At 60.7% G+C, this 27,646-nt stretch overlaps 1 protein-coding gene across 30 annotated transcripts in view; it reads left to right on the top strand.

Annotated features, from left to right (window-relative positions):
- The window catches only part of SCRIB (scribble planar cell polarity protein), a 51,178-nt gene extending 23,841 nt beyond the window's left edge, over positions 1–27,337 (top strand). The window contains exons 15-46 of one of the 30 annotated variants that reach the window (XM_083448910.1): positions 69–398; positions 601–663; positions 2,165–2,254; positions 2,440–2,517; positions 3,014–3,331; positions 3,569–3,649; positions 4,330–4,617; positions 4,863–4,973; positions 5,776–5,952; positions 6,253–6,369; positions 6,717–6,905; positions 7,109–7,228; positions 7,382–7,438; positions 10,221–10,286; positions 10,382–10,465; positions 12,122–12,409; positions 13,503–13,571; positions 13,710–13,760; positions 14,175–14,219; positions 14,567–14,692; positions 14,797–14,904; positions 14,991–15,243; positions 15,599–15,776; positions 16,127–16,219; positions 16,306–16,500; positions 21,957–22,115; positions 22,538–22,677; positions 22,820–22,857; positions 23,393–23,467; positions 24,422–24,470; positions 24,558–24,591; positions 25,804–27,337. In XM_083448910.1, the coding sequence (XP_083305036.1) occupies positions 69–398; positions 601–663; positions 2,165–2,254; positions 2,440–2,517; positions 3,014–3,331; positions 3,569–3,649; positions 4,330–4,617; positions 4,863–4,973; positions 5,776–5,952; positions 6,253–6,369; positions 6,717–6,905; positions 7,109–7,228; positions 7,382–7,438; positions 10,221–10,286; positions 10,382–10,465; positions 12,122–12,409; positions 13,503–13,571; positions 13,710–13,760; positions 14,175–14,219; positions 14,567–14,692; positions 14,797–14,904; positions 14,991–15,243; positions 15,599–15,776; positions 16,127–16,219; positions 16,306–16,500; positions 21,957–22,115; positions 22,538–22,677; positions 22,820–22,857; positions 23,393–23,467; positions 24,422–24,470; positions 24,558–24,562 (4,041 nt within the window). In that variant the 3' untranslated portion in view covers positions 24,563–24,591; positions 25,804–27,337. Of the gene's footprint in view, positions 1–68; positions 399–600; positions 664–2,164; positions 2,255–2,439; positions 2,518–3,013; positions 3,332–3,568; positions 3,650–4,329; positions 4,618–4,862; positions 4,974–5,775; positions 5,953–6,252; positions 6,370–6,716; positions 6,906–7,108; positions 7,229–7,381; positions 7,439–10,220; positions 10,287–10,381; positions 10,466–12,121; positions 12,410–13,502; positions 13,572–13,709; positions 13,761–14,174; positions 14,220–14,566; positions 14,693–14,796; positions 14,905–14,990; positions 15,244–15,598; positions 15,777–16,126; positions 16,220–16,305; positions 16,501–18,975; positions 19,138–21,956; positions 22,116–22,537; positions 22,678–22,819; positions 22,858–23,392; positions 23,468–24,421; positions 24,471–24,557; positions 24,592–25,803 lie in introns of those variants that run through there. The other 29 variants (XM_083448913.1, XM_083448925.1, XM_083448911.1 and 26 more) reach the window with 29 other exon arrangements.
- The last annotated feature ends 309 nt before the right edge of the window (positions 27,338–27,646 follow it).

Here is a 27,646-nt window from a genome sequence, read left to right as displayed (position 1 = left end):
TGCAGAAGAGGCTGCCTGACCTGCTTGTATTGAGAGCCCCCCCCCCGATGGGGGTGTTTTCCCTGCAGCCCACGGTGCACTTTGCAGAAGACACGCTGGTGCGCAGCGAGGAGGAAGAGGAGGCGGAGGAAGAGCACCCGTTCCCAGCAGGGAAGCAGCGGCTCATCCGCAAAGACACCCCCCACTACAAGAAGCACTTCAGGATCGCCCAGCTGCCCCGGCCAGAGGCAGTGGTGGCCCTTTTGCAGGGGCTGAGTGCTGAGGGGGGGCCCCAGGAGAAGGAGGCCGCCCCCGTGGAGGAGGACGAAGAAGAGGAGGAGGAGGAGGAGGAGGAGGCCAGGTGGGATGGAGACCAAGCCCAGGATGGGGCTGCCCCTGCCCCACCCTCCTCCGTCAAGGTAGGGAGCTGGGGGGCAGCACTCTCTCTCTCTCTCTCTCTCTCTCTCTCTCTGGTGCTGGGGCTCCTGGATGCTCGGGTGGGGCCTGCCCCTCTGCCTCTCCCTCCCTCCCTCTGTCTGTGTCCCCCCCCCCCGGTGGCGGTCCACCCGGCCCTCCCCCCCACTAATCCGCATGCCTCTCTGCTGGTTCCTGTCCTAACAGGGGGTGTCGTTTGACCAAGCCAATAATCTGCTGATTGAGCCTGCTCGCATTGAGGAGGAAGAGGTCTGTACTGCCTCCCCCCACGTCTCTCCCCCACCCCCTTTCCCTGGGGCTTGCAGGGGCTGCCCCTCTCTGCACTGTGGTGGCAGCTTCTCTCCTCCCCTCTTGTCTTCCCACACCTGAACTTTGGGGGGGGGGGTGATGCGGGGCTTTAGTCCATGCCTATGAGGGAGAAAGGTGAGGAGAGGAGGCAGCTGGCTGTGGAGCCTGGCACCTGGGCAACTGAGGGCTATCTTGGCTGCAGACTGGTGCTTTGGCCTGAGACGAGCTCTCTTCTCCCCAGCAGGAGTCTGGGGCAGCCCTCCCAGCCCCCCGAGCCAGCCCAAATGCTCCGGGGGGGGGGGGTGCTTTCCTTGAAAGTGCTGGTGCCTGGCACACTCCGTCCTGGATAGAGGTGTCCCTGCCAGAGGCCTTTGGCAAGCCCAGAAAGAGACTCCACAGCTGCTTCTCCTCAGCAGAGCAGCCTCAGCGCAGCCAGGGCCCCTGAGCCCCCCAGAGAGGAGGGGGCTGGGGAGATGCCTTGCCCCAGGGCCTCCCTCTCCAGGGGGTCTTCAGGGTCCCCGCCAGAGGAGGCAGAGCTGCCACTGGGCCCCATCTCCCCTGAGCACTTTGGGCTGCTAAAGTCAGCCCAGCTTGGCTCTGGCAGGTTTGGCAAATGCCTGGCTGCTGCTGCTGCTGCTCTGTCCCCTGAGGCCGCCTCTCGGCCCCCATGCCCCTCTGCTTGAGTGGGGGGGGGGGCCCTCAGACGCCTCCAGGGCCTTTTCTCCCCTGGGCACCCCCTGCCATAGGGGCACACGCACATACCCTGCTTGGCTCCCTCCGTGAGCTTTTGGCCTGCTGGACCTCTGCTCACGCCTCTTGCCTGCTGGGGTGGGGAGTCCGAGGGGTGGGTGGAAAGTGTTCAAGGGCCGCCTGGTTTGTACCAAGGGGGAGCGCACCTTGCTTGCCCAGAATGTGGCCAGAGGCTTCCCCCAACCCTCTTTGCACAAGGCTCTGCCACGCTAGCCGGAGGGCTTTGGCATTACCCCCCGGCTGTCTTGGGGCCTGAGCACTTGCTCTGTGGCCTTTTCTTGGCAAAAGCAAGGGACCCCCCCCCCCATAGCAGAGCTGGTGGGGTGGAGAAAAGCAAGAGCATCTCAGGTCTGTCCTGGGTGATGGGCCCCCTGAGGGTCTCCGTTGGCCTTGCGCTGCAAGACAGACACAGATTTCTCCTCTTCAGGCAAGGGGGGGTGGGGGGTGAATGGCTGGCAGTGGGAGATATTTCAGGGGACCTGGGATCTGGTGAGACGTATGGGAGCCCCCTCCCACATAGGTGGCCCTGGTGGTGAATTGGCCACTTGGTCCAGGGGTGGATTGCAGGTCTTGTGGGCACCCAAAGGAGATGCTTGGGGGGCTGCTTCCTCATCCCTCATTATGGGCTCAGACCCTGGTCCATGGTGCCCCCCCTCGCTCCGTTTGTCTTTGCTGCTGTGTCTCCCCTAACCTTGCCCCCTTTTGCTTCCAGCTGACCCTGAGCATTGTGCGGCAGACGGGGGGGCTGGGCATCAGCATTGCGGGGGGCAAAGGCTCCACCCCCTACAAGGGAGACGATGAGGTACGGGCAGCTGCAACAGGGAGTCTTTCCACTTGGGGTTTGGGGGTCCCCTTGACCTGGGGCAGCTGTGGGGCAGGGAAAGGAGTGGCCGTTTTGGCTGGAGTGGCTGACTCGGGGAGCCGAGTCAGGCTGCTGAGCTGCCCCTGCCCAGGAAGCCCCCCCTGACTGCTCCCCTCTCTTTGCAGGGCATCTTCATCTCCCGCGTCTCTGAGGAGGGTCCGGCTGCCCAGGCAGGGGTGCGGGTGGGGGACAAGCTCCTGGAGGTGAGTCATTGAGCCCCCTTAGGTGGGTTGGGGAGGAGACATCTGCATAAACCCAGGGCCAGCTGCTCCCTCCTGCCATCCCCTTTTTGGCAGGCCCTGTCCTGGGCATAGAAGGCCTTGCTCAGCCCCTTCCAGGCCAGGCTGCCCCCCAGGTCCCATGGCGTCTCCCTTGGCCTCCGGCCCGTGGCTGGTCTCTGCCTGCCTGCCTGGGGCCTGAGTCACCAGTCAGAATAAGTACATGCTGGAATTGCCAGCAGCGGCCCAGGCTCCCTCGCAGCTCTAGGTGGGCATTTGCTTCTGCGTTGCCCTGCAGAGGGGGAGGAGAAGATGGCCCTTGCCAGACTGCCATGGGAGGGAGCTGCCTGCCTGCCTGCCTGCCTACCAAAGCAGTGCCAGGCTCCCCTTGGGGCTCTCTGGAGGGGGCCGGGGGGCCCTCTGCAGCCGGTCTCTGGCCGGGCGCTTGCCTGAGCCAGCCCCCTCTTTTGCGCCCCGGCAGGTGAACGGGGTGCCTCTGCAGTGCGCGGAGCACCATGTGGCGGTGGAGGCTCTGCGTGGCTCGGGCACCACGGTCTCCATGACGGTTCTGCGGGAGAGGATGGTGGAGCCGGAGAACGCCGTCACGGTGACCCCCCTGCGGCCGGAGGACGACTACAGCCCCCGGGAGCGGCGGGGGGTGGGCCTGCGCTTCCCAGAGAGGCCGGAGGGAGCCCCCCTGACGGAGCGCCTCTCCACCTGCCTCATGCGCAACGAGCGGGGACTGGGCTTCAGCATCGCTGGCGGCAAGGGCTCCACACCCTACCGGCCGGGGGACACGGTTAGGAGGGGAGGGAGGGAGGTTTGGGAGGGAGGGGGACCGTCTCTCTTTGGCCGGCAGCCGCCTGGCAGGGCTTCGGCGACACCCGATCCCGGCCTCTGCGCTTATTCCTGGCTCCTCGCTGACGGGGGCACTTCATGCTCCCGGGACGGAGGGACAGAGGGGCCCTTGCCCTGCCTGGGGACAGAGGAGCAGGGGGCTCTGCAGGGAGGGGCCCTGACTTTCCTTTCCCCCCAGGGGATCTTCATCTCACGGATTGCAGAGGGGGGCGCAGCCCATCGGGACGGGACCCTCTGTGTGGGTGACAGGGTCATCTTGGTGAGTGGACTCTCTTGGGGGGGGCTTCCTGAGGACCAGGCAAGGTTCCTCCAGGGGGCTCTGGGGTCCCCCCTGCTTGCCCGTTCAGGGTGGGGCTGAGTCTAGCCAGGGGGGAAGTGGGCTGTGTTTTGGAGGGGGTGATGTTGGAGTCACCTTTCTGGAACTCCGGGTGGGTGGGCACGGCGGGTGGGGGGGGCCAGCCATTTTGTTCTGAAGCTCTTTCCCTCCCTCCCCTCCCTCTCCTGCTGCTCCTCTTCCTCTTCCTCCTTGTGGCCTGTTTCTCTGCCCCCTCCCGAGGCGCAGCCGATCTCTGCTCAGCAGCCATGATGAGAGAGGATGGGGGGGTAAGCCCCGAGACGGCCTCGTCAGTGCTGGCTTCCGTCTGCCTGTCTGTCTGCCTCCCTCTCTCTCCTCTGCCCTCTGCTGGGTGATGTACACTTTGCCCCCCACCTCTTCTCCCCCCCCCCCTTTCTTTGGGGACGAGGGCAGGAAAAGAGCTTGCGCTCCTTGGCCCCCTGTCCTGAGCTGTTGTTTGCCTTGAGACCACGCCTTGCCCTCCCAGCCCCCCTCCGCCTGCCGAGGCTGGGGTCCCTTGCCTCTGGTCCCAGGCCTGGGATTGGGGGCCCTGTGTGCGTGCCCTCCCTGCCTCCCCCTTTGACGCTGGTTTGGGGCCGTTCTAGATCAATGGGGTAGACATGACGGAAGCCAGGCATGATCAGGCCGTAGCGCTGCTTACCGCCGCCTCCCCCACCATTGCGCTGCTGGTAGAGAGAGAGGCTGTGCCCGCTGCCCCCACCGCCGCCCCCCAGCCCAGCGAGGAAGACCTGCCCTTGGGGCAGCGGGCACAGCGGGCACACTCTCCGCCACCACCGACCCCCACCCGCGGGGAGAGCCCACCTGAGGAGACGCCCCTGCCCCACAGGAGCCACCCCGCCCAGAGCCTGGAGAGCAGCCAGTACCCCACGGAGGTAGGTGAAGGGCACGGGGGGCCCTGTCTGTCCCCGTGGGAAGCGGCTGGCATGGGAAGTCCCTCCTGTCTGGCCCCTGCCCACCCTGGGAAGTGCCCTGGTCACCCTGGTTTTTGCCAGCTCCCCTTTGGATGTGGGTCCCTCCAGCCTCTTTCTCCCCCTGGCCTGGAGTCGGGTCCCGGCATCTGCTCCTCCATGAGGCCCTCTCTTGACCCTGGCTTGGCTTTCTTGCTTTCTGCCCGCAGGAGGTGATCCTGGTCAAAGCGGGGGGGCCGCTGGGGCTCAGCATTGTGGGCGGCAGCGACCACTCCAGCCACCCCTTTGGGATCCATGAGCCGGGGGTCTTCATTTCCAAGGTAGAGTTTGCAGGGCTGTGTGTGGAGCCCTCCCCTGAGAACACCGTGGTTGGGAAGCCTAGGAGTTACTACACAACCCGTTGACTCTGCGAATCTTGCCATTCCATGTGCTCTAGAGCCCCCCTTGGAGGCCAAAAGAGCAAGGAAGCCCCCCCCCCCAATTCTCCACTTTCTCTGCTCAGAGCCCCCTGTTTTCATTAAATTATTTTTAGTAGCAAATTTTAACAAGGAAGAACAGGGAAAGAACCAGCCCGCCCATTAGGGGTTCGAACACCCCTCAGTGCAGCCGTCTCAAATGAAACACAAAAGTGGATTGCAGGCCCCCCCCCCCAGGGGCGCAGAGAGAGCCTCCCCTGAGATGGGCCTTGATAGGGAATGCATTCAGAAGTGGCCAAGAGACAGCCAGGCCCTCAGACTGTTGTATAATAGTTTTCCTGGGGGGTGGGGGGGGGGTGGGCAGGCTGTTAGCACCAGAAGAGCTTGCAAAGTCCACGTTTGTTGGCCTTCCATTAATCCCCATAACAGGAATGTGATTTAAAAGTACTCGGGCCTCTGCAACCATTGAGGATTTTGCCTGTGAAAAGTGGATAGGGACAGCAGCCACGTCAGACCAAAAGGAAGGGAGAGATATGTGTATCAGCAGACAGAAGCGCCTCTGGGGGGGGCGGGGGGGCAGACATCTTCAGCCTCTCGGCCAGGCCAAGTGCCCGTCTGGCTGCAGGTGTTGGGGACACTGCCAGCTTGCCCCCCCCCCCAGGCCGCAGGCAGGGCTCTTCCAACCTCTTCTGCGCTGCCTTGGCAGGTGATTCCTCGTGGCCTGGCCTCTCGCAGTGGGCTGCGGGTGGGAGACCGGATCCTGGAGGTGAACGGCATTGGCCTCCGACACGCCACGCACCAGGAGGCCGTGACTGCGCTGCTCTCCAACACGCAGGAGCTGAGGATGGTCGTCCGGAGAGATCCTCCGCCCCCGGGCATGCAGGTAGGGGGCGCAGCTCTGCTGTTGTGCCCCTGGAGAGGCGCCTTCTTCAGCATTGGGCATCTTCAGCCCCGCTGGGATGTGGCTGGGCTGACCCACCACAGCTCCCTCCCCTCTGGCCTGCAGCCTCCGTAGCTTCCCCAGGATGGGGTCTCCTGCCCCCTCCCTGAAGGCCTCTGCTGCCCACCCCCTGCTTTCCCAAAGAGCCTTCCCCAGTGCCCGTCTGCTGGAGCTGAGGTAGAGGCAGCCAGGACTGGGAAGGAGGAGGCCCCCCTTCCAACTTGCTTTTGCTCACTCTGTCAGGAGATCTGCATTGAAAAGAGGCCAGGGGAGAAACTGGGCATCAGCATCCGAGGAGGTGCCAAGGGCCACGCGGGGAATCCCTTTGACCCCACGGACGAGGGCATCTTCATCTCTAAGGTACGGGGTGGCACTCCCCCCACCCTGGCTGAAGTTTGCTGTGCTTGACTAGTGCCAAGTGGGGGAGAGAGGTCCCAGCTGTGTTTGGAAGGGCCCACAGCCGTGTCTCCACACCACGTCCCTCCCACCCAGGGTTGCTCTGAGGAATTTTGTTGGGGGGGGGGGCAGTGGAAAGCAGAGTTCTGGAGCCTTGAGCAGAAGACCCCCTGCCTGCCCCCTCCCCAAACCATGAGGCCCTTTTTGCCTCCAGGGCCCCTCCAGCTCTGGCTGCTCCCAGGGCCTTGAGGGTGGGGGTTGCCTCCCTCCCCCCCCCCGGCTCCTTCCTCACCCTCCTCTGCTTTGTGCAGGTCAGCTCCACAGGGGCTGCAGCCCGTGACGGGCGGCTGAGGGTGGGCATGCGCATCCTGGAGGTGAACCACCAGAGCCTGCTGGGCATGACGCACACGGAAGCGGTCCAGATCCTGCGCGCAGTGGGAGACACCCTTCTGGTGCTGGTCTGCGACGGGTTTGACCCCAAGGCTGTGGCGGCCATTGAGGTGGGTGCTAGGCGGGGGGCCCTGGCCAGGGACTGGAGGTCTGCCTTCAGTGCCTTTTCCTGCTGAAGCCCTGTGGCGAGGGCAGCTTCTTAAAGAGGAGGTGCACCATGGGTCTGGTGTGTCCCCCCAGACACCCCCTCTGCCTGCCTCTGTGCTGGGCAGGGACCAGAGCCCCCCCCTTACCTCTCTCGTCTGCCCCCCAGATATCTCCAGGGATCATTGCCAACCCCTTTGCGGCCGGCATCGGGCGCAAGAACAGCCTGGAGAGCATTTCCTCCATTGACCGGGACCTCAGTCCGGAGGAGCTGGACGTCCTTCAGAAGGTGAGGCCTGTGGTTCCCAGGGGAGGGCAGGCTGAGGTGCCCCTTCTCTCTGGCAAGGCTGCCAATCCCCCCCCCCCCCGATCTGGAGAAAAGCCCTTGAGGAGTCTGGCTGGCGTGTGCCCTCAGCTCTGACTGCCTCCTTTGTGTCCCCAGGAGTTGGAGATGGTGAGGGAGACAACCCAGTGGGAGAGGGAAGAGACGGAGAAAGTGGTGAGACGTGATGGCCCTGCTCTACCCTTCCAGGGTGAGGGAAGGGGGCTGCCTGGATCGGGGCCTCCAGTCCTCCTGGCAGCCCCCTTCCCTCCCCCCTCCTGCTCCTGCTGGGGCTGCTTTGGGGCTGCTTTGGGGCCTGGGCTCCTCCCCCCAACCGCTGACTCCGCTGAGGCCTCCTCTGCCCCTGGAAGCTGCGCTTTGCTTTGGGCCGGGGGTGAGGGGAGAGCTCTGGCAGGGAGTGGCCATTTGTCCCGGCAACCTTCCCTCTGCTTCCTGCTCATCCTGCTCTTGTCTCCCTCTCCCGCCTTGCGAGTGCATCTGCCTGGCCTGGGCAGCGTCCTGCCTGCCTTTGCCCGTAGGAGGCTGCTGGTTCTAGCCCAGCCCATGCCCTCTGCCTGCAGTGCCAGGTGACTTGGGCCTCCCATAACGCCTGTGCCGCCTTCCTTGGCTCCGTGGGGGGGAGACGCAGCCGTTGCTGAGATACTGTGCTCAGCAGAGTGTTGTCGTCCCCTTTGGTGTGCCTGGCCCCCCAGCAGGGCCACAAGTCTTCCTCAGCCCTTTGCCAATCTCAGGGCTTGCGCTGCTCCATCTCTGAGCAATGGGCCTTTTTGTCTAGTGGAAACCAGGGGGAGTCTGTCATTTGTCTGGCCATGATTCAGGGCTTGGGCGTTCTCCTTCTGGGAGCAGCGACAGGGGTGGGAGCCTTTTTCTCTTTGACCAGCCCCCGCCAGACAGGTTCTTCACCACAAGGCGGTTTTAGGAGGCCCCCGTAGGTCTTCCCAGGGGGACCCACGGTGGGTGAGGTGGCCACACTCTGGCTCCCCGTGGGCACAGTGCCGGCCACTCAGGGAGGGAGGGAAGCCCCCCTCTGTGAGTCTGTGCGAGGCAGAGGCAGACGGGTCCCGGCCAAGCATATGGCTTCTTCCGTACCTGTTGAGTTCAGATATTCCCTTCTGAGGAAGAATCCTTTGGCCAACCTCCTTCTGTGAGATCTCGGGAGTCTGGATTTGCTCTGGGAAGGAATGCGGGCGTGGAATGGCCCAAGAGACGAGGCCTGGTTTGGCCAGGAGATCAAACACTCATTCCTCCCTTGATGTGAGGCTGGAGGAGGCAGTTGGGCTCTGGGCTTTGGCTGCTTGTATCTTGGTGCTCAGGGCCAGGCTGGGTCCTCCCGGGGGATCCGGCAGAGGGTTTGGGGAGTGCCTTCTGGCACCTGGAGCCCGGACTTCCAGCAGAAAGCAGAAGGCCCCAGCTCCTCAGCTGCTGCAACTGGTTGTGCTTTGGAGCGACTTCCAAATGGAGATGTGCAAGATTCCCTCCAGGCTTCATCTTAGCCAGTTCCTGTGAGGAAACTCCTGAGCTAGTCCTCAGAGCGAAGCCGAGCTCCAAGGAGCCGGGTGCCTTTTTCCTTCCTTGGCTGCTCCATACGTGAGAGCAGGGGGACACTCTCCTTCGTGCCTGGAGGAAAAGGCAACCATTCACCAGCACAGGAGGAAAAGAGGAGAGAGAGAAATGGGTGGGGGGCAAAGGGGAAGGAGCAGCAAAGAGCCTCGGGGGGAGTGACTCCAGCTGGGGTCCCGCAGAAGGGGCCAGATTTGGAAACTAGCAAATGACTCTGGAGCAGCCCGCCTCCTGCCTGCCTGCTTGCCTGCCTTCCCGCGAGAGCTTTGCCCAAGACCAGGGCCTTTCCCCGGCACCTGCCTCTGGCCGTGGGGTCTGTAGTTTGCTTTCTTTGAAAGGACAGTTTTTAGGGGGGCAGGAAAAAAGGGTTATTTCTCCCAGCTTTCAGTGGTGTTCATCATCCTTGTTAAAGTTTTCTCTTCCCTGCTTTCAAAGTTTGCCTCTTAATCTTCATAGGAAAGGAATTGAAAATAAAACTGCGATTAATATAATACAAATCTGTGATGCAACTGCATTCAGAGTCCGCTGCACAGGTGGGGTCACCTCACCTCAAAAATTGTAGAGTTAGAAAAGATTCAGAAAAGGACAATGAACATGATCAAGGGAGGGATGGTAATAATAATAATAATAATAATAATAATAATTCCCCAGCCACTCTGGGCAGTTTCCCCCAAAACATTAAAAATACAATAAAAAACATCAGACATTAAAAACTTCCCTAAACGGGGCTGCCTTCAGATGTCTTCTAAAAGTCAGGTAGTTGTTTATTTCCTTGACATCTGATGGGAGATTGTTCCACGGTGTGGGTGCCACTACTATGAAGAAAAAGTTGCAGCATCAGGGACTTTTTGGATTAGAGAAAAAGCCGGTCATAGGCGACCTGAAAAAAGTTTATAACATGATGCCTGACCTGGAGAAAGTGACGATCGAACTTGTGGACACCCAGTGAAGCTGAATGTGGGAAGAGTCAGGAGTTGAAGTGGGGAACTGCCGGCTGCAGGAGGCAGGGATGGCTTCAGAAGAGGATTGAGCAAATTCCTGGCTGATGCAGCTGCCTCTGCCCTGGGGGAGAGGGCTGCTCTGGCGAGCAGAGGAGGCTGGCTAGAGGGGAGACCCCACCCCCGGGGCAGAGCCTGGGAAGGGAAGGGCCCCTCTGGCTGGCCCTGGCTGCCTGCTTTGCTGCAGACCCCGCTGAGAGGCCAAGCACCCTCTGGGGACCCCCTGGGCCCTGCTTCTGGCTGTGAAGCTGTGGGTTCTGCTTGGGACTCTGCCTGCTGCTGCTCTGGGCTCCCTGGGCCTGATCCTGCCCTGCGGGTTCTGCTGCTGACCCCTCTTGCTCTCTCTTTGCTTGTGCCCCCCGCCTGCTGCCTCTGCGAAGGAGCGGAAGCGCCGGGAGCGAGAGACGGCCACGCAGCTCCTGGCAGAGGAGGAGGAGGAGGCCGAGGTGAGAGGGGCGGCTGGGCTGAGGGCCTGAGGAAGGGGGCTGGGCTGGGTGGGCACGCTCCTGAGACCCCCTGACCCTCTTCCCCCTCCCCACAGGACCTTGGCGCTGAGCCCCTGCAGCTGGACTACCGCACCTTGGCAGCGCTGCCCAACAGCGGCCTCCAGAAAGCCACCCGTGGCGTAAGTGATGGGGATCCACTGGCTTTGGCGAGGGGCGGGCTGGATCCCAACCAGCCTCGGCTGCTCCCTCTGCCTTCAGCCAACCCAAGCGATGGCTCTTGTGGATTGGGGCCCCGGCGAGTCTCCCCAGCTGCTTTGGAGACCTTGTCACTTGGGGGGGGGGGTCCTGTGCCCTGGAAGCAGCTGCTGGCTTCAGGGCTGGCTCTCGGGGGGGGGGGGAGCGCAGAGAAGCCGAGCAGAGAAGCACCCAGAGTTGGGAAGAGAGATGGGAACACCAGGTGACCTGGGAGGCAGGCAGCAGACTGAGAGGGGGGGACTCTGCTTCTGGGGGGACGGGGCTGGAGGTTGCCCTCAGCAGCAATGAAGAGCAGTGGGGTGTTTGCCCCCCCCCTTGCCCAAGACCCAGTTGGCCTGGCTGGGTGAGGAGGGAGCAGGTGGGCTGCTTGGGGGCCATTTTTGCTTCTCTGGAAATCTGATCTGCCTGAGTGAGATTCCTGAGCCAGCCCAGCTCTGGGCTATTTTGGGCTGGCCTGGTGGGCGTTGGAGGAAGGGGCTGGGCGGGGGGGGGGGTCTTCCTTTGTCTGTGGCTGCTGGCAGGAGCGGTGAGTCTCTCTCTTTCTCCTGGCACCTGCAGGGCTTTTCCTCTGGGCACAAGTGAGAGGGCAGCTGGTGGGCAGCAGCAAGTGGGAGAATGCTTCCTCAGGCTTGGTCAGGGCCAGGGCTCTGCTACTGTGCCTGCCTCCGTGGGGGGGGGGGGCAGGGAGCAGGCAAGCTGTGCCCCTCTGGATGTTGCTCAGCCTGCCATGTTACTCCTGGTGCAGCAGGCGGTGGGTGCCAAAGGGCAGGAGCTCCCTCCCTTGGCTGGGTGTGCCAGGGATGGCGGGGGACGAGGGGATGGGCATCCCAGACAGGGGTCCCTGTGCGGAGACCCTTGGTTTGTTCGGAAGGAGGGTGGCAGGGAGAGGCCCTTCTGTCCTGCTGAGCAGAGCAGGTGAGCCTGTCTCCCCCATGGAGGTCTTTCTTGGCCCTCCGCCCCCTTGGCTGCCTCCCCCCGGCCAACACAGAGGGGCTTATTGCCACCCTCCCTGCATCCACGGGGGCTTCCTGGGCAGAGGCATGGGGCCTCCCAGCCCCCTCCTCTCCTTCTGGTCCCATCCTGAGACTCCACCACTGCTGGGATCAAATGGGGAGGGGGTATTGCGGGGGGGGGCACTCCCAGCCCCTTCTGCTGGAGGCCTCTCTGTTTCTCTGAAGTTTCCTTCTGCCTTTCAGTGTTAAAAAATAAACATGTCCCGGATGGTTTGCAGCAGAGCCCGGCTGTTCCGTGGCTGCGTCTTGGGGTTGTGGCTTGTGCCCAGAAGGAAGACGGGGTTTGTGGGGGGGGGCCTCCCTCCCCCCAGGCAGCAAGGCCAGTTACCACAGAGGTTGCTGCTGGTGGTGGTGGCGGCACTGGGAGTGCCAGTCCAGCATGTGGCCTGCCATGTCTGCGCATTGCAGGGAGGCATCTCCACACCCTCCTGCACCCCTGGGCAGGTCTCTGTCTCCCCCTCCCTGTGGGCCCTGCAGGCATCTAGGGTGTCCCCCCCGGCCACACAGCAGGGAGCTGCCCCACCAGCCGTGGCCCCTGAAAACACAGTTCTTGTGTCTCTTCCTCAGCTTGTCCCTCCTGGTGCCATGGAAAGGGACCCACGGGCGCCTCCCCCGCCGGCCCCCCCTCCCTTGGAGCTGGGCCAGGCAAGCCTTGCCCCGGCCCCCCCCAGCGGGGCTGCCCTCTCCCTGCCGACTGCGGAGGTGGAGGAGGAAGAGCGCTTGGTGGACTCGCAGCCCATCCCCTTCAGCGTCAACCCCTTTGTGCTGGCCAACCGGCAGGGCAAGGCGTGTCTGGGGGGGCCTCCCCTTGGCTATGGCAAGGGGGGAGTTCTGAAGACCAGCCTCTGCACCAAGGCAAGCGGCCTTGTGGCCTGGCCTGCTGTGTGCTGTGCCTCTGCTGCATGCCTGGGCAGCGGGGGAGAAGGCAGCCAAGGCTCACGTTGGGGCTGGGACCCTCTCCGTCCCCCATCTCTTGCCTGCGGGGGGCTCAGCTGCTCTGCACTGCATGCAGGAAGTGTGTGTGTGTGGAGTGGAATCAAGCGGGGGACGAGGCAGGCGAGCTCGAGCTTCTGCCGTGGGGACGGGCCTTTGCAGGGCAGGAGGACGAGGCCGTGGGCTTGGAGAGGAGGGCCCCCGCTGGCCCCTTCCTCCCTTGGCTCCCTGCAGAGTCTTTGGGCTGCTCCTCCCTTGGGCTGCTCTTCTGTTCTGCTTGGCTACTAACCTGCTTTGGGTCTGGCTCATTTGGGCTGCCCCAGTGAGAGGAGCCCCTGAGCCCCTCTTGGAAGGGCCACTAACATGCAGACACTGCTTTGACAGTTTGTGCTCATGGTTTGTTGTGCCAGTTTTGTCAACCTCTGTGTGTGTCTAAATGTCCAAAGAGGGTGGGCTTCTGCAGTGTGCACAGTTCCATCTTGACACAACTCCCTCTCTGCGTGACTGATCCAGCCACTTGGGAGCTGGCACGGAAGCGGGTTCAGGAGGTCGGATCCTATAATGTGCATCCATGGGGACTAGGAGCTTGTGGAGAGGAAGACATGTGCTGCATTGGGAACGGAGGGGCTGTTCCTTCCCTGCCTTTGGGCAGAGTTCCAGCATTGCTCAGCCAATGAAGAGATGCTCTTTCAGCACTTTGCAGCAGGGGGGCTTCTTAGTGTGAGCAAAACTAGAGGGAGGGGTGTCCTGAGCATGGCGGGGGGGGGGGCAGCAGAGGAGCTGGCGCTGCTCTGAGGGGCAGCTGGCTCGAGTGGAGGAAGAGTGTTGGCAGGTTTGTGGCTCCAACTGGGGAGATCAGGCAGATTCATGACCCGCCAGAGCCCCTTTTAGGGGGCAGATCCCATAGGGAAGGGGCTTCTGCCTGGGGGTTGGGAGGGGCCGGTCTCTCTGGGCCCCCCTGGGGTCCCTCAACACCACTGCCCCCCCCCCCCGCTCACCTTCCTCTCCCTTTCAGGCCCTCTCGGGGGAAGGGGAACAGGCAGCCGCCTGGCGAGACTCTCCCTACTCTCCTGGCAGCCAGCAGGTAAGGGGTGCTGCAGTGGGGGTGGAGGGGGCTGTGGTGTGTGTTGGGGGGGGGCTTTCCTCTGCCTATCCTGCCTGTCAGTCAGCCAGACTCTCTGGTTCTCTCTCTGGTTCTCTCCCTGGCACTGCTGCCTTCCAGCCTCCTGCTGCCCCCCGGCCAGCCCACCTGGTGGGCAGAGAGACCCGCTTTGTAAGTGCCCCCTTGGTGTGCTGTGCCCGCTCTCCTCCTCTGCCCTGGGTGGGGGGAGGGGGCTGCTGAGGCTGTGCTTGGGGAGGATGCTCTGTGGGGCTGGGCAGGGGACCCTCACTACTCCTCCCCCCGCTGCTGCTGCTGCTGGTCTTTTTGGCTGCTTCTGCAAGAGTGGTTTCTAGCTGTAGTCTGGGAGGGGCAGGAGGAGCAGTTTGTGGCATCACTGGGGGGCCTTTCCAGCATAGCTCAAGATGTGGCGTCTCTTTTGGGAGCGGGGGCAAGAGCTTAATGTGGGGTAAGTTTGGGGAGGGGCTCCTGGCTCTGGCATGGCCAGCTTGGAGGTGCCTGGGCTTGGGTGGGGGCCCCCAGCGCCCCTCCCGGCCCCCAAATGCCTTCCTGACTTTCTCCTTCCAGGCTGCCGTCCACTTTGTTCCCAGCCACAGCGAAAGCAAGTCCTCGGTAAGTTCTCCTGGCCTCCTCTGGAGCCATGTGGGCCTCGGGCTGTGACCATTGGGTGCCTGCTGCCTCCAAGGGGCCTTGCCCAGCCCCTCTTGCCATCAGCAGGACTCTGAAATGGTGCAGGCAGAGCACGGCGGGGGATGGGATAGTTTGATACACAAGTTTGTGGGTGGCCCCCGTGCTTGGGGACATCTTGCTTTAATTCATTTTGTCCAATTGGTCCCTTGTTATCAGAGGGTGTCAATCAGACTTGTGTAGCCATTGCCCTGACCTTTGCTTGCCTTTGGGTTGGAGGCTGAGTTTGCTCTCCTTTGTTCTGGCTGACTCCCCCCCCCCCCCCGTGCCAGACCAAGCCGGGCGTGATCCAGCCCGTCACCCGCATGCGCCCAGCCCCAGCCCTGGCGACCTCGGAAGGCCGGGACAGCCCCAATCCATTCCAGCAGCCCGAGCTCTGCTCCAGCACCCACAACTCTGTAAGTTGCTGCCCTGGGGCGGATTGGGGGGTGCTGGTGGCTGGAGTGACACCCCCTTGGCCTGGGGCCGCTCTCCCTCTTGACTTGCGCCCTCTCGCCCCCAGCCACGCTCTCCCAGGCCCCCCTCGCCAGGCGACGTCCCCGTCAGCGCCAAGCAGGCCTACAAGGCCTTTGCGGCTGTCCCAGTTCCGCATCTGCTCCCGGAGCCTGAGGTGAGTGGGGGGCGGCTTTGGGGGGGCCCTTTGGGGGCAGAGTGCCCTTTGCGGATGCAGCCATTGCCTGCCCTTTCTTCCCTCAGGAGTCCCAGAAGCAGAAGAGCGCAGAGCAGCCTCCCTCCCCCTCTGAGGTGGGTTTCAGGGGAGCGGGGGGCCCTGCTTCTCCCGGCCAGGCCCCGCTGCTGGGGGGCGGCCTGCACAGCCCGGAGCAGAGGTCCTTCCGCGAGAGGCAGAAGTACTTTGAGGTGGAGCTGAAGCAGCAGCCGGCCGAGAAGCCGCCCAAGAGGGTGTCGCTGGTTGGGGAGGAAGACCTGAGGAAGATGAAGGAGGAGGAAGGTGCGTGCCATGGGGTTAGCCAGGCCAAGGCCCCCCCGGGGCTACTAGCCCAGAGGCCGCTAACTGCTGGGGGGGAGGGGAGGAGCTGCTCTATAGTGAAACACTATAGTGAAACCCCCTCCCCCTCCATGTTTGGCTAAGCAGCGCTCTGCAGCAGCCGCCGGCCTGGTGGGGAGGAGGAGGACACAGAAAGATGGGGTGGGGTCCCCTCATGCCTCCCCCCCGCCTGTCTTCCTGGTTCATCTTTGGATCTCATTCGGCTGCTCCCTCTTGGAGGCATTCCCTTGCCCAGCCGGGGTCCTTCCACCCTTGGGGGGCTGTGGGGAGGCTGACCTGCCGGCTTGTCACTTGGCAGCTCGCAAACTCCAGCAGAAGCGAGCTCAGCTGCTGGAGGAAGAGGAGGAGGAGGAGGAAGAGGAAGAGGCCGCCAGGCAGAGACGCCCCCCAGACGTCCCCTCCAGCATCTTCATCGAGGGTGTGGAGTACAAAGTGGAGAAGCTGGATGGGCAGAGCCATATGCCCTCCACGCCCTGGTGAGTGAGCTGCGTGCCGCGCCCCCTGCGCTTGTGCCCAGGCCAGGGAGGGGGCAGGGCTTGATCCGCAGAGCGCAGGCGTGCTCTGTCTCTCTAGCCCAGCGCCCCCTTCTCCCAGAAACCAGCCAGGGATGCTGGTGGGAAGACGCCCACAGGCAGGACCCTAAGCAAAGAGCAGCCTTCTCCCTGCTCCGTCCACAGACCTGGGATTGCCCTCCAAGTCCCAGCGCTTGGCCTGGGGGCTTCTAGCGTCCGCCTGCGGACTCCTCTCCCCAGGGGTCCCCCTTGGTCTCTGGGCTCCGCCCCGTCCCTGCCCTGGCTGGGGCTCACAGAGCTTTGTGCCCTGCCAGGTTCCCAGAGCCGGAGAGGCAGAACGGCTCCTCGCAGAGGAATTCCCTGGAGGAGGGCCGGAGGCCGGAGGTGCGGCCCACTTCCATGGCTGGGTAAGATGGGAGGGCAGGCGGAGGGCGGGGCCTGTGGGGCAGGGAGGGTGGGTCTGCCCCACTGAGCCACGCTCTCTCCTGGCCAGGCTGAGCCCCGTGTACCCCAGAGGAGGCAGTGAGCCTGGGGCCCCCGTCAGGACGGCAAAGGCCGAGCGCCGGCAGCAGGAGCGCCTCCGCATGCAGAGCCCAGAGCTGCTCAGCGCCCAGGAGAGGAAGGAACTCTCGCCAGCCGAGCGCCGGGCGCTGGAGGCCGAGAAGAGGGCCATGTGGCGAGCAGCACGGTAGGTGGGGAGGGGCGGGCAGGGGCAGCATCCCTCTCCCACCCCCCAGGCGTGGTTTCTGAAGGGGGCTGTGGAGCACCAACTCACAGCATGTTGGGTTTCTTAGCTGCTTGCCTTGCTTATCGGTGGCCTTTGCTGGATCAGGCCAGAGTGGGCCCTGCATTCGCCCCACGGCCAGCCGGGGGTCCTCAGGTGGGGCGTGTGGGAGGCCAGGGGGCCACCATGGGTGCCTCTGCTCTGCTTCTGTGGGTCCTTCTGCTCCCGTGGGTCCCTGTGGCCTGAATGTTCACCCCACTGCCTCGCCCCCAGTCCTAACAGAATGCAGGTGGGGGTAATGCCCCCCCCACTCTGCCCGCCTCCCGGACACAGCTGGCAGAGGGGGAGTGGGGGACTCTGTCATCCTGCATGGACCATTCCCTGGTGAGGTTTGGGCAGAAGGCAGCTGCTCTGTCCTGCCAGGGTGGGGCACCCACTGCGTTGGGGTGGCATAAATTAGCCTGACCCAAAACAGGTGAAGTGGCACCGTTGCACCTGCCGTGTGGTGGTGGCTGCAGCAAAGAAATCTGACTTCACCACCACCGTGGCTTCCACAAGTGGCCGTGTGGCCAAGCTTTTCTGAGTGGTGAATGGACTTGTGTTCCCTGCCCAAGAGACGGTTGCCCTGAGACCCCCGGGGGCAGCCACAAGATCCCTGCCAGGCATTTGAGGAACAAAATGACTCAGATTTGGACAGAGGGATGCCACCTCAGAGCAATCTAGCAGAGGCATCCAGCACACTGTCTACTCCCTCTGCACTGCGTCAGTTTTGATTATAGCAGCCTGAGGATGTGGACAAGCGGCTTGAAGAAGTGTGGCCAGCCTTGGCCCCTGCCCATCTTGGCCTCTTAGAACTAGCCGCAGTGGCTGGCTGGGGGTCAAAGGAGGCATGGATGTCTCCCCACTTAATAAGACCTCCCTGGACCCAGAAGCGTTAGGCAAATACTGGCAAGTGACAAGTGGTCCCTTCCTGCGTGAGGCGCTTGAGGAGGTGGCAGCCCTGCATCACGCACCCTTGGAGGAGGACTTCCGGGGAGGCATCATAGCTGGTTAGTTGCCTCTGTCGAGACGCTGTCGGCAGAGGCAATTAAGTGGTGATGAACATAGCTACTGTCTATCATATTATCTCTGAGGAAGAAACATAAAGTAACAGGAATTAACTTCCAAATGCTCTGGAAAGATTGCTCCCCTGCTGTGGGATGGAGGTATCTTCAAAAGACCCAGGTAGATGGGGTGAGTGACCTAGGAGTGGAAGAACCACAAACTTGCCCCAGCACCACTCAATGCCCCTAGAGGTCAGTCCCTGGGGCAAAGACCAGCAAAGCCTCCTTTAATTACTTCTGAAACGTCTATAAAATACTACTGAAACTCTCTCTCTGCTGATTAAAAGGTTCATTTGAAATACGACCCAATGGCTGGCTTAGGAGGAGACCCCCTGAAGAGGATGAAAAAAATTAAGAAAGAAGCATGGTCTTAAGATATATACCCCCCAAAAGTGACAAGTGGGGTACCTCAGGGTTCTGTCCTGTGCCCATTGTTGTTCAAATTCTTCATAAACAACTTGGATGAAGGTATTGAGGTGATGCCTATCAAAACTGCAGGTGACACCAAACTGGGAAGGGCAGGTAAAGCCTCAGAAGACAGAATCGGGATTCAAAAGGACTTCGACAGATTGGAGAACTGGGCCCAAGCTAATGAAATGAGTTTCATCAGGGACAAATGTCATGTTCTGCACTTAGACAGGAAGAATCAGGTGCACAAATGTAAGATGGGGGACACCTGGCTAATAATAATAATAAATTATTTGTACCCCACCCATCTGGCTGGGTTTCCCCAGCCACTTCCAACAGAGATGAAAAATACATTGCCAGTAATATATTGGAAAAGGATCAAGGAGCTTAGTGGACCACAAGCTTAACCTGAGTCAACATTTTGAAAGTGGACAGATGTCAATTTTTACACAATACAATAAGATGACAACTACAAAGAAATACACAGTCCTCTCCTGAAGGTAATTGTCAGCCCCCCACCCCACCCAGAGAAGGTAGCCGTCCCTCTCAGCTCTCCCTGAGGGCCTCCCTTTCTTCTCATGCTGGGAGAGCAACGTTTCCCCGTCTCCCGCCCAGGACCCTCCATCAACCATCTCCCACCCCCATGAATGCACAATCCCTGGACCTTAGCAAAGTCCCCAAACGTACGACTCCAAAGAAGAAAGAACATGAAGAAGACTAAGAAAAGAAAAAAAACAAGAAGAGAGAGAGAGATAAAAGCAAAAGAAAAGATAAAAGACAAAAGGGAAAGAAATGTTCTATCTGCTGGTTGCATAAAAAAGGGAGAAAAGATTACTTAAAACATTCAGTCCATGATAATATCAATCCAGTATTTATTTTAAGTCAAAGTGTCTCAGAATCATTTGTTTCTTTCCCCCACTTTTTCTAGCTTTCACCAGAAGGGAGTAAGAGGAACAGAGAAATAGTGGTAACAAGAGACAAAATTCTAGGCTTTAAAGATGAAGTAAAAACTGACAGATCACTGGGTCCAGATAGCACTCACCCAGGAGTTGTTAAAGCGCTCAAATGTCAAATTGCTGGTAAGCTTAAACACACACACACACACACACACACACACACACACAAAACAAAAAACCTCTTGTCACTAAGATCAGCCCTGGAAAGTGGCCAGTTGTTGTTGTTGTTGTTTAGTCGTTCAGTCGTGTCCGACTCTTTGTGACCCCCTGGACCAGAGCACGCCAGGCACTTCTGTCTTCCACTGCCACCCGCAGTTTGGTCAGATTCATGTTTGTAGCTTCGAGAACACTGACTAACCATCTCGTCCTCTGTCGTCCTCTTCTCCTTGTGCCCTCCATCTTTCCCAACATCAGGGTCTTTTCCAGTGAGTCTTCTCTTCTCATGAGATGGCCAAAGTCTTGGAGCCTCAGCTTCACTATCTGTCCTTCCAGTGAGCACTCAGGGCTGATTTCCTTAAGAATGGATGCGTTTGATCTTCTTGCAGTCCATGGGACTCTCAAGAGTCTCCTCCAGCAGGCCAGTTGTTAGATTTTTAAAAAAAAAGGTTTCTAAGAGAGGACATGATGAATTACATGCTGGTTAAACTAACATCTGCTTCCAGAAAAACTGGCTCCAGAAGGCATTGTTGCCAGAAGATATAATTGCCAGATCTATAGAAGGACGAGTCTTGCTGAAATGGAACCAGCATGGATTCTGCAGGGATAAGTCCTAGCAAAGAAAAGAAAAAGCACTTACCGTACTTTTCTCTCTATAACATGCAGATTTTTTCTCCTAAAAAGTAAGGGGAAATGTCTGTGCATGTTATTGAGCGAATGTGTGGTCCCTGGCGCCGACCCTCCCGAGCGCAGGGGCAAAAATCAGGCAAAAACCCAATTGCGCGCGTCAGGGAGGAGGGAGCTCCGTGAGAGAGGAAGCTGTTGCTTTCCTGCATTCTGCCTCAGGGTCTTACTGCCCACCCTCTTCTGTTTCGGTTGCTGTTTGCTCAAACGGAACAAAGAGCAGGCAAATCCCCTCCCCTCCAGGCAAGCAGAGGGGAAAGGAAAGGATCGTGTCCTTCCTTCTAATTCCTCTCCGTGCTCCGGTGCTGCTGCGTCCAGGGAAGCATTTTAGGGACTCACAGGCAGCCGGAAAACATGCAGGTCGGGGAGAGAGAGAGAGAGAGAGAGAGAGAGAGAGAGAGAGGGCTGGCTTGGGTGGCTGGGTGGGGGGAAACTTTTGCCTTCCTTTCCTCCCTCCCGCTAAACCCCTCTTCTGCATTCTTAGCCAGCTGCTTCTCTGCACACCCCTCTTGTGCTCCTTGTCCCTTCTGTGTTTTTCCTTCCCTCCCCACTTAAAACGTGGTTACAAAGCACGGATCCACATGGATCCTGAGGATTTTTGCATTGGGTCACCCCAAATTCACCATCAGATGACATAGCATGTCCATGGCTACAGCCTGCACCAAAAAAATCACGCACCCACTCTTGCGTGGGGCCGCAATGGTGCAAAAACATGGTTACAAAGCACAGATCCACAGGGATTCTCAGGATTGGGCTACCCCAAACTCACCATCAGATCACATGTCTGTGGCCACAGCATGAGGCACAAAAATGATACATCCACTGTTCCTTTCAGAATTTTTTCCCTTGTTTTCCTCCTCTAAAAACGATGTTATGGTCAGGTGCGTCTTATAGAGCGAAAAATTCGGTATTTGCACAGGACAAAGTTCACCTTTCCGCTGAGAGGCTGCCATGCACTTTGCCCAAGGATGGAGCATTTCAGGCAGTCCAGAGATTTGAGAAGAGGAGGAGCCAAGACTGCTCTGCTTTGCCTCTCAGGGTTCTCTCCGCATCCTCAGGCTGCTAAGTCCAGAAGGAGCCAAAGGGGCCCAAGAGAAATCGGCTGGCCCTCCTCCGCCTGCAGCCCCCAGTCTGAAGGGAGGGGAGCTGCTTCATCTGCAAAGACCCTGAGGCTGCCCAGAAAAGCTCTCCTGGGTGAGATGCCATGGCGGCTGCCATCACCAGAGGGACAGCTGCCCCACCAGCTCCAAGGGCCCTTCTTCCACCTCTCAAGTACCCCCTCTGGTGCTTGGCCTTTGGTTCTGTTGCGGCAGGACGAGGAGCCTCGTCTGCTTGCCGCTCAGTTCAGTCTCTGCCCTTAAGTGGCCCCCATTTCGCCTCCCAGGCTGTTTCCTCTTTCCTCTCCGTTGCTGCTCAGGGTCTGGTTGGCGAACGCAGCCCAGGAACAGAGAGGCCGGGTTTTCTGCAAGGGGCTCAGCCTGGCAGCGGTGCCCTGAGCCATACCTTCCGAATCTCCACAGGGCTCTGGGGACCTCAGGCAGCCCCACCCCGATAAAGACCCTGAACTGGCATCCCTCCCCTCCTTCGTCCCCCTGCAGCCCCTCAAAGCAGAGCTGGTTCTCTCAGCAAAGTGCCCCCTGCCAGTTGCTGATGCCAGCCGGGCATCGAACGAGAGAGGCTGGGGGGTGTCTTGGGAAGAGGCTCTGGACCGCCTTCCTTGTCTCCAGTATCTGGAAGGGAGGGCTCCCCTGGTGTGACTGCGCCCCTCAGAAACCCACCCCATTTGGAGTCCCCTTCCCTCACTGTAGCTGGCTGTGCATGTGGGGTTCCCCAGGGCAGCCCCTGCCTCCTGCCCCCCTCCACCCATCTGTATGCACCTGGTAGGACTCGCTTGTCTGTGATCTGGGGGGGGGCAGGGGGGTCTGCCCTCTTCTCCACTGACCAGGACAGGTGAGGTCCGCCCCCCCCCCCCCCGTTTTGGCACCTGCCTCTTCCTCCTGCCCACCCTTTCCTTCCCTCTCCTTTTCTTTCTTTCTTTCTCTCTCTGCCATCTTCCTGCCTGTCGGGACGTCTTCGGCGCCTCCCTTCTGCTCCTCCTCCTCCTCCTCCTCAGCTCTTCCACCCTAGAAGAGAGCATGAAAGAGTATGAGCAGGATCTGGCCAGGAGGCTCTACCAAGCCCGCCAGCAGGCACTGGGGGGGCAGGGCCCTGCTGCTGCTGCTGCTGCCGCCGCCACCACCACAAGGAGCCCTGGGCCAGGGGGCCACCCCAGGTGTGCAGAACTTCCACACAACCCCACCTACACCCCAGGGCCTGCACAGCCCCAGAGGTGCCCCCCAGGTCCAGAGGGGCAGCTGGGCCACACTTGTGCCGCCACTGGAGAGTCCGTGCTCTGCCTCCTCTGCTCCTCCTGTGCTGGACAGGCGTCTTTGCCAAGCAAGAGACCAGGGCAGATCTGCACCCTCAGCTGCTCCTGAGAGCCTCCGCCCTGGATGAAGGAGGCAAGGGGGGCCCTTCTGCTCCCTACCAAGTTTCTGCCTTCTCTGCAGCAATGGGGGCGACTCCACTCAGCACCGCCTCCGTTGGCCAAGTGAGGAGGGCCCTGCAATGTGTCCCCCCCCCCGCCCCGGGTGACGTTTCTTGTCTTGCCAGCCCACCCCAGGTGTGTCAACCTCTCTTCCTCCCGCCTGGCAGGATGAAGTCCCTGGAGCAGGATGCCCTCAAGGCCCAGATGGTGATTGCCAAGTCCAAGGAGGGCAAGAAGAGATCCACCCTGGAGCAGCTGGCGGAGTCTCCCTCGCCCGCCCCCACCCCCTCGCCCACCCCCCTGGAGGGTAGGTCACCTTCTTTCATGGCAGTCTGGCTTAGGAAGGGGAACCCACAGCGGCTCAGAGAGGAGACATGGGTTTGATGTCTCCCCCCCCCCCTTGCACAATTTATCCTCTCATTTCTCTCCAAATCCTGTCTCTCTTTCAGACTGCAGCACCCGGATCCTGACTTCTCCAGGCAGGCTGGTAAGGAGGGGGACCCAGCACCAGTCATGCTTCAGAGGAGGGGGGCTGTGAGCATGGAGGTCTCTGTAGCTCTTCAGGTTGGGGTGCGCCTGGCCGTGGCCCAGAAGGCTCCCTCCTCCTTGCTTCCCACACTGTTCCCTCTGTCTTGGGGGTCCCTGGTGCTCCCTCTTGCTCTGCCTCCCCCCACCCAGTCTCTGCTCCTGCCCTGACCAGCACAGCCAGCCTCCCCCTTTGGGGAGGGGGGCATTCTGTGGGCCTCAGGCATGACCTCATTGCTGCTGCACTCTGTTGTTGGGCAGATGGGGGGGGGTCTTTTAGGGAGTGAGACCCTTGAGGAGGTGGGAAGATGGCTGCCACAGGGAAACTTCATGAGGGAGCCCCTTGATTCCCCCCAGTCCAGCCCTGCAGTCTGCCAAGAAGGGCCCCGCCTGCCCCCCCCAGCATCCCCTCCTGCTTCCCCACATGCTCCTTCATCCTCTTTCCCCCTCTCTCTTTCTGCCTCTTCCCTTCTTTCTGCCACTCCTTTGGCCTCCAGTCTGTGCCTGAAAAGAAGTTTCTCTACAGGGAATTTGCTGCCATTCCTTCTTCCAAACCAGTTTATGAAATCCAGGTACAAGCTGCATGTGGTGGGGGCAGTCAGGAACACCCCCCCCCGGCAGTCGGGGTCTGATGCTCCACCTCCTGCCCCCATCTAGCCTGGGCGGGGGGAGGGTAGAGTCCTGGGGGGTCATTGGCAGCCACTGGGGCTTAGGCTGGAGGCTGCCCCCAACCCAGAGCAGAGTCCCAGGCCTTGTGGGAACCCTGCTGCCCCTCCTTCCAAGGTCTGTTGGGGGGAGGTGACGGGAGAGGCTACTGAAGACCCCTTTCAGGCAGGCCAGGCTGCCCTGTAATGGCTTCTTGGCCCCCTCCCTGCCATCTCCAGGCCATGTCACAAGGACACCCTCAAGCCAGACAGGTGTTGTGCTGGATCCCACCTGGCAGCTGGGCTCATCCTGGCTCATGATCTGCCTGGCTCTGCAGCGCTGGTGCCTGCCTTGCCCCTCTGCCTTTCCAGTCGTCTCCTTGGAGGCTCCAGAGACCAGTTGGTCTCTGTCTTGGGAAGCCTCCGTCTGCCAGCGATGGCCAGCAGGGCCTGCCCTTAGGGGGCCCTCCTCCCAGCAGTGTCTTGGGGTCTGGGGGTCTCACAGATAGGGAGCATGTGAACCACACAAGATACGTAACGGGCTCTGGTGGGATCTCTTGCCAGATCTCCCTGGCCCCACCTCATGCCCGACCTGCTTTTCTGTTCTGTCCTTCTGCCTGGCGGGTGGGCAGGGGGCCCAGAGGCTGAGTGAGGGGCACTTTAGCACCAGGCGCCCTGGCTCTGGAATGCCTCTCTTGCCTCTGGGGCCTCCTGCCTGCTCTTCTCTGCACCCCCTTTCTCCCCCTCCCACCGCATGCTCTGTTCTTCAGCACCTCTCCCCACCCCCAACCGCGTGGGAACGGGCAAGGGGTGCTTTATGTCCTGGGGGGCAGGGGGTGGGGAGCAGGCAGGGACTGATCCCGCTTTGCACTGCCCTTCCAGACTCCAGATGGCGGAAGCACCTGCAGACTCAACGATGCCAGCAGCTCAGGTGAGTGCCCAGCTGGAGCCTCCTGGCCTTGGGTGCTGCCACCAGCGCTTCTCTCCTGAGGCCTCTGCTTTTTCTGTTCCTTTCTAGAGTGAATGGTCAGCTGAGCAGCAAGGAGCAGTGGGTAGGATGCCCTTGCACTGCCTAGGAATGGAGTGCTGTGATGAGCATGCAGTTGGTGGGGTCGGGGGTCGGGTCAGATCCTGCCCAAGGAGCTGGGAGTGGCCCAATGAGCATGCCCAGCCGCCTCCCATTTTGGTTTGGAAAGAAGTTGGGGGTACCCTCAGGGACCCTGATGCTGGAAGCCTAATTCCAGGCAAGGCATGAATGTGTCTGGCAGGCAGGAGGGGGGAAGTCTTCTCAAAAGATGAGGGGCTTTGTGGAAGAGCATTGAGCTTGCTTCTAGGTGTCAGGCACTGGTGCCATCTCTGGGGGGTCCTGAGGGTTTAGGCACCCACAGTGTGTCTGCTGTGGGTGCCTCGCCCTCGCGTTGCTGTTGGCCTCTGCCCCCCACCCTTTGCCCCCAGCCTTACCTCTGCTGGCTCTCTGGCACTGCAAGTGGAAACGGAGCCTCTGTCGTGGGGCCCCTGTTGGGGTCTGCTGCGGCCACGGACGTGCTTCTGGGGTGCAGTGGAGGACTTGCAGAAGAGGTCTTGGCCTGGTTGCCACGGCGGGGGTGGGGCGCCGGAGTGCCATCTCCATGGGGCCATGGGCACCCAGGCTCCGCTGCCCCAGCCCCGTCATGAGCGATGTGACGTCATGCACACGCACCACTGGGCACCCACAAGTTGCCACCTCTGGTCTCAGGAAGCTGCTTTGGAGCAACTGGCTCCCATTCTTCCCCGGGGCACAGCAAGTGGTCCTGGGAGGTGTGTCAGCGGGGAAGTTGATGGCTCTGCAGGATCCCCCCACTTCTGACTGCTCAAAAGGAGCTCCTGCTCCGCCACCAGTGAAGCAGAAGGATCTCTGCCTGCCTTGGGTTGCCTGCCTGCCTGCCTGTTTGTCTGTCTGTCTGTGTGTTCCTGAGGTCTTGCTGTTCCCATTTCCCAGTGCAGGCTTTGGGCGCCTCAGTTCAGCCCACCTGAAGCTGGCTGGACACTGCTTGGAAAGTGGAGGCCTCCCAGTTCCCCACCCCCTTTGCGGGGCCACAGCCAGTGCAGGCAGCAGAAGGGCCCAGCCTGGGGGCTCCAGAGCCTCCTGCAGCAGGCAGTGCCCAAAGGGGGCAGAGGGTGCCCTGGGCACCTCCTGAATCAAGCCAGGCAGGGGGTTGGGGTCAGCTGCTGCCGCCCCTTCAGCCCTCCATGACTTCTTTCCCTCTGCTCTCCCCCCACTCCAGTGAGCCAGGAGCAAGACGGACAGGCAGCAGCCCAGGAGCACCTTGGGGCTCACGACCCGTCGACTCCCAGCGCAACTCCCCCTCGGGAAGAGATGGGGCTCTGTAGCAGCAGCAGCGGCAAGCGCAAACTCCGACCAACCCAGCACAACCTGGAAACTGCTGTCCCCACATAGTAGACTTGCCCTTGGGGGCTGTTAGAAACACCACCAAGCCAAGTGGGGGGTCCGCTCTGTGGACAGTGCGGTGATGTGGCAAGCGGGCTCCCAGGTGGGCCTGGACAGAACAAGCTCCCTGGCGCCTCAGCTGGCATCTTGTGGGCTCTGACTCCCCCTCCTCCTCACGCAGAGGGGCAGGTTGTGAGCAAACGGGGGCCGAAGAGAGCAGTAAGAGGGGCGGGGGGACCCATGCAGGGCATGTGTGCGTGTAAATATTGGGTGGGAGTGTGTGCGTGCGTGCGAGGGCGGGGGTGCCCGGGTGCTGCAGCTGCTTCAGGCTGACCACTGTTTGCAGAGGGCCCGGGCCCAGCTGACATTTGCCAAACAGCGAGGGGGCCACTTGGGAAACACCAGCTGTCCTGCCCCCTCCCTGGCAAAGGGCAGCAGAGGGACAGCACCCTTGTGCAGGAGGGAGAGGGGGAGTTATTGCCAAGTGCTGCCATTTTCCTTCTGGGGGGCCATCCATGCCGTGAGGGGGGCATGGGCGGAAATGGGCACTTCTGCTTCTTCAGCAAGGGCTGGAGGGAACGTTTGGGAGCTGCCTGGTGCTAGCAAACGTAGAGCAGTGTGGGAGCAAGAGTAGGAGCAGGCTAGTTTCATTAGGATGGGGTGAAGCAGATAGAAGGTACAGGTAAAAGGGGGGGATTTGGTGGTTGGGGCGCAGGGAGAGGGGTAGTGCAGGGTAGGGCAAAGATGTTGGGGCACAGATTGGCGGCCGAGGGTGCTCCAGCGAGGGCCAGGGCTGCTGCTTGCTCTGCCTGCTGGCTCCAGCCTCTCGGGCCCCTTTCTGAGAAGAGTGGCGCTGCCTGTGTGGGCAGTGGCTTTGCCTCGCTCCTGGCTGGGTGGTGGTGAGCAGTGGGTGGTGCTGGCTGGCGCGTGTGTGTGTGTGTGCTCATCACGTGTGCAAACTTGCCAGGCAGCCTCTGCCAAAGGACAAGATGCAGCAGCTCCTCATGCCAAAATCAGAGGATCATTTTAACAGAACTTGTGTTTGTCTGCAGAGGGTGAGAGGGGAGGCTTCCTTCTGCCTGCCTCTCTTGAGCTGCACAGTGGCTGCTTCCACAGCAGCAGTTAGAGCTTTTTGATTTTAATCTAATTTTAGCATTTGCTTTTAATGAGCAATTTGGGAAGTGATCAGGCAGGGTTTCCGTGACTAACATACAACTTCTCTAGGTGCTGGGCTGTGGCATGTCTCTCTGTCTGTCTCCTCTCCCAGAACACTCCGAGGGAGATCAAGACTGTAACTAGTGACATTTGTACAACCAAAGAAATCTATTTTGTGGTTCAAGGACAATAAAGTTTACTTTACATTTTAGAAATGATGCTTCTCTCTTGAGCTTGCAGAGCCTTTGCCTCACTCACCTTGTGTTGTCCAGGTGGTCCAAGCCACTCCAAGGACTCGGGCTTTCAGCGGCATGAGGCTCATCCCACTGAGTCCTGCATCCTGCTCTCACACTGACCAACCACAAGGGCAGGAGTGGGGTGTTGGTGGAAGGCTGCCTCTTTCTTGGGAAGTCCTGGGCCAAGTGAGTGAGTGCCAACCATGTCTGGTGTCTCCACCCCACACATTTCCCTCCCTTTCCTCTCTATGCACACTCCCTAAATTTGTTCTAGGAGAGACGCCTGTA

The sequence above is a fragment of the Podarcis tiliguerta genome (assembly GCF_965153285.1).
Source record: "Podarcis tiliguerta genome assembly, chromosome: 7".
Classification (NCBI taxonomy): Eukaryota; Metazoa; Chordata; class Lepidosauria; order Squamata; family Lacertidae; genus Podarcis; species Podarcis tiliguerta.
The sequence above is the reverse complement of the archived record's forward strand: the minus strand, read 5'-3'. Positions and strand labels throughout refer to the sequence as shown.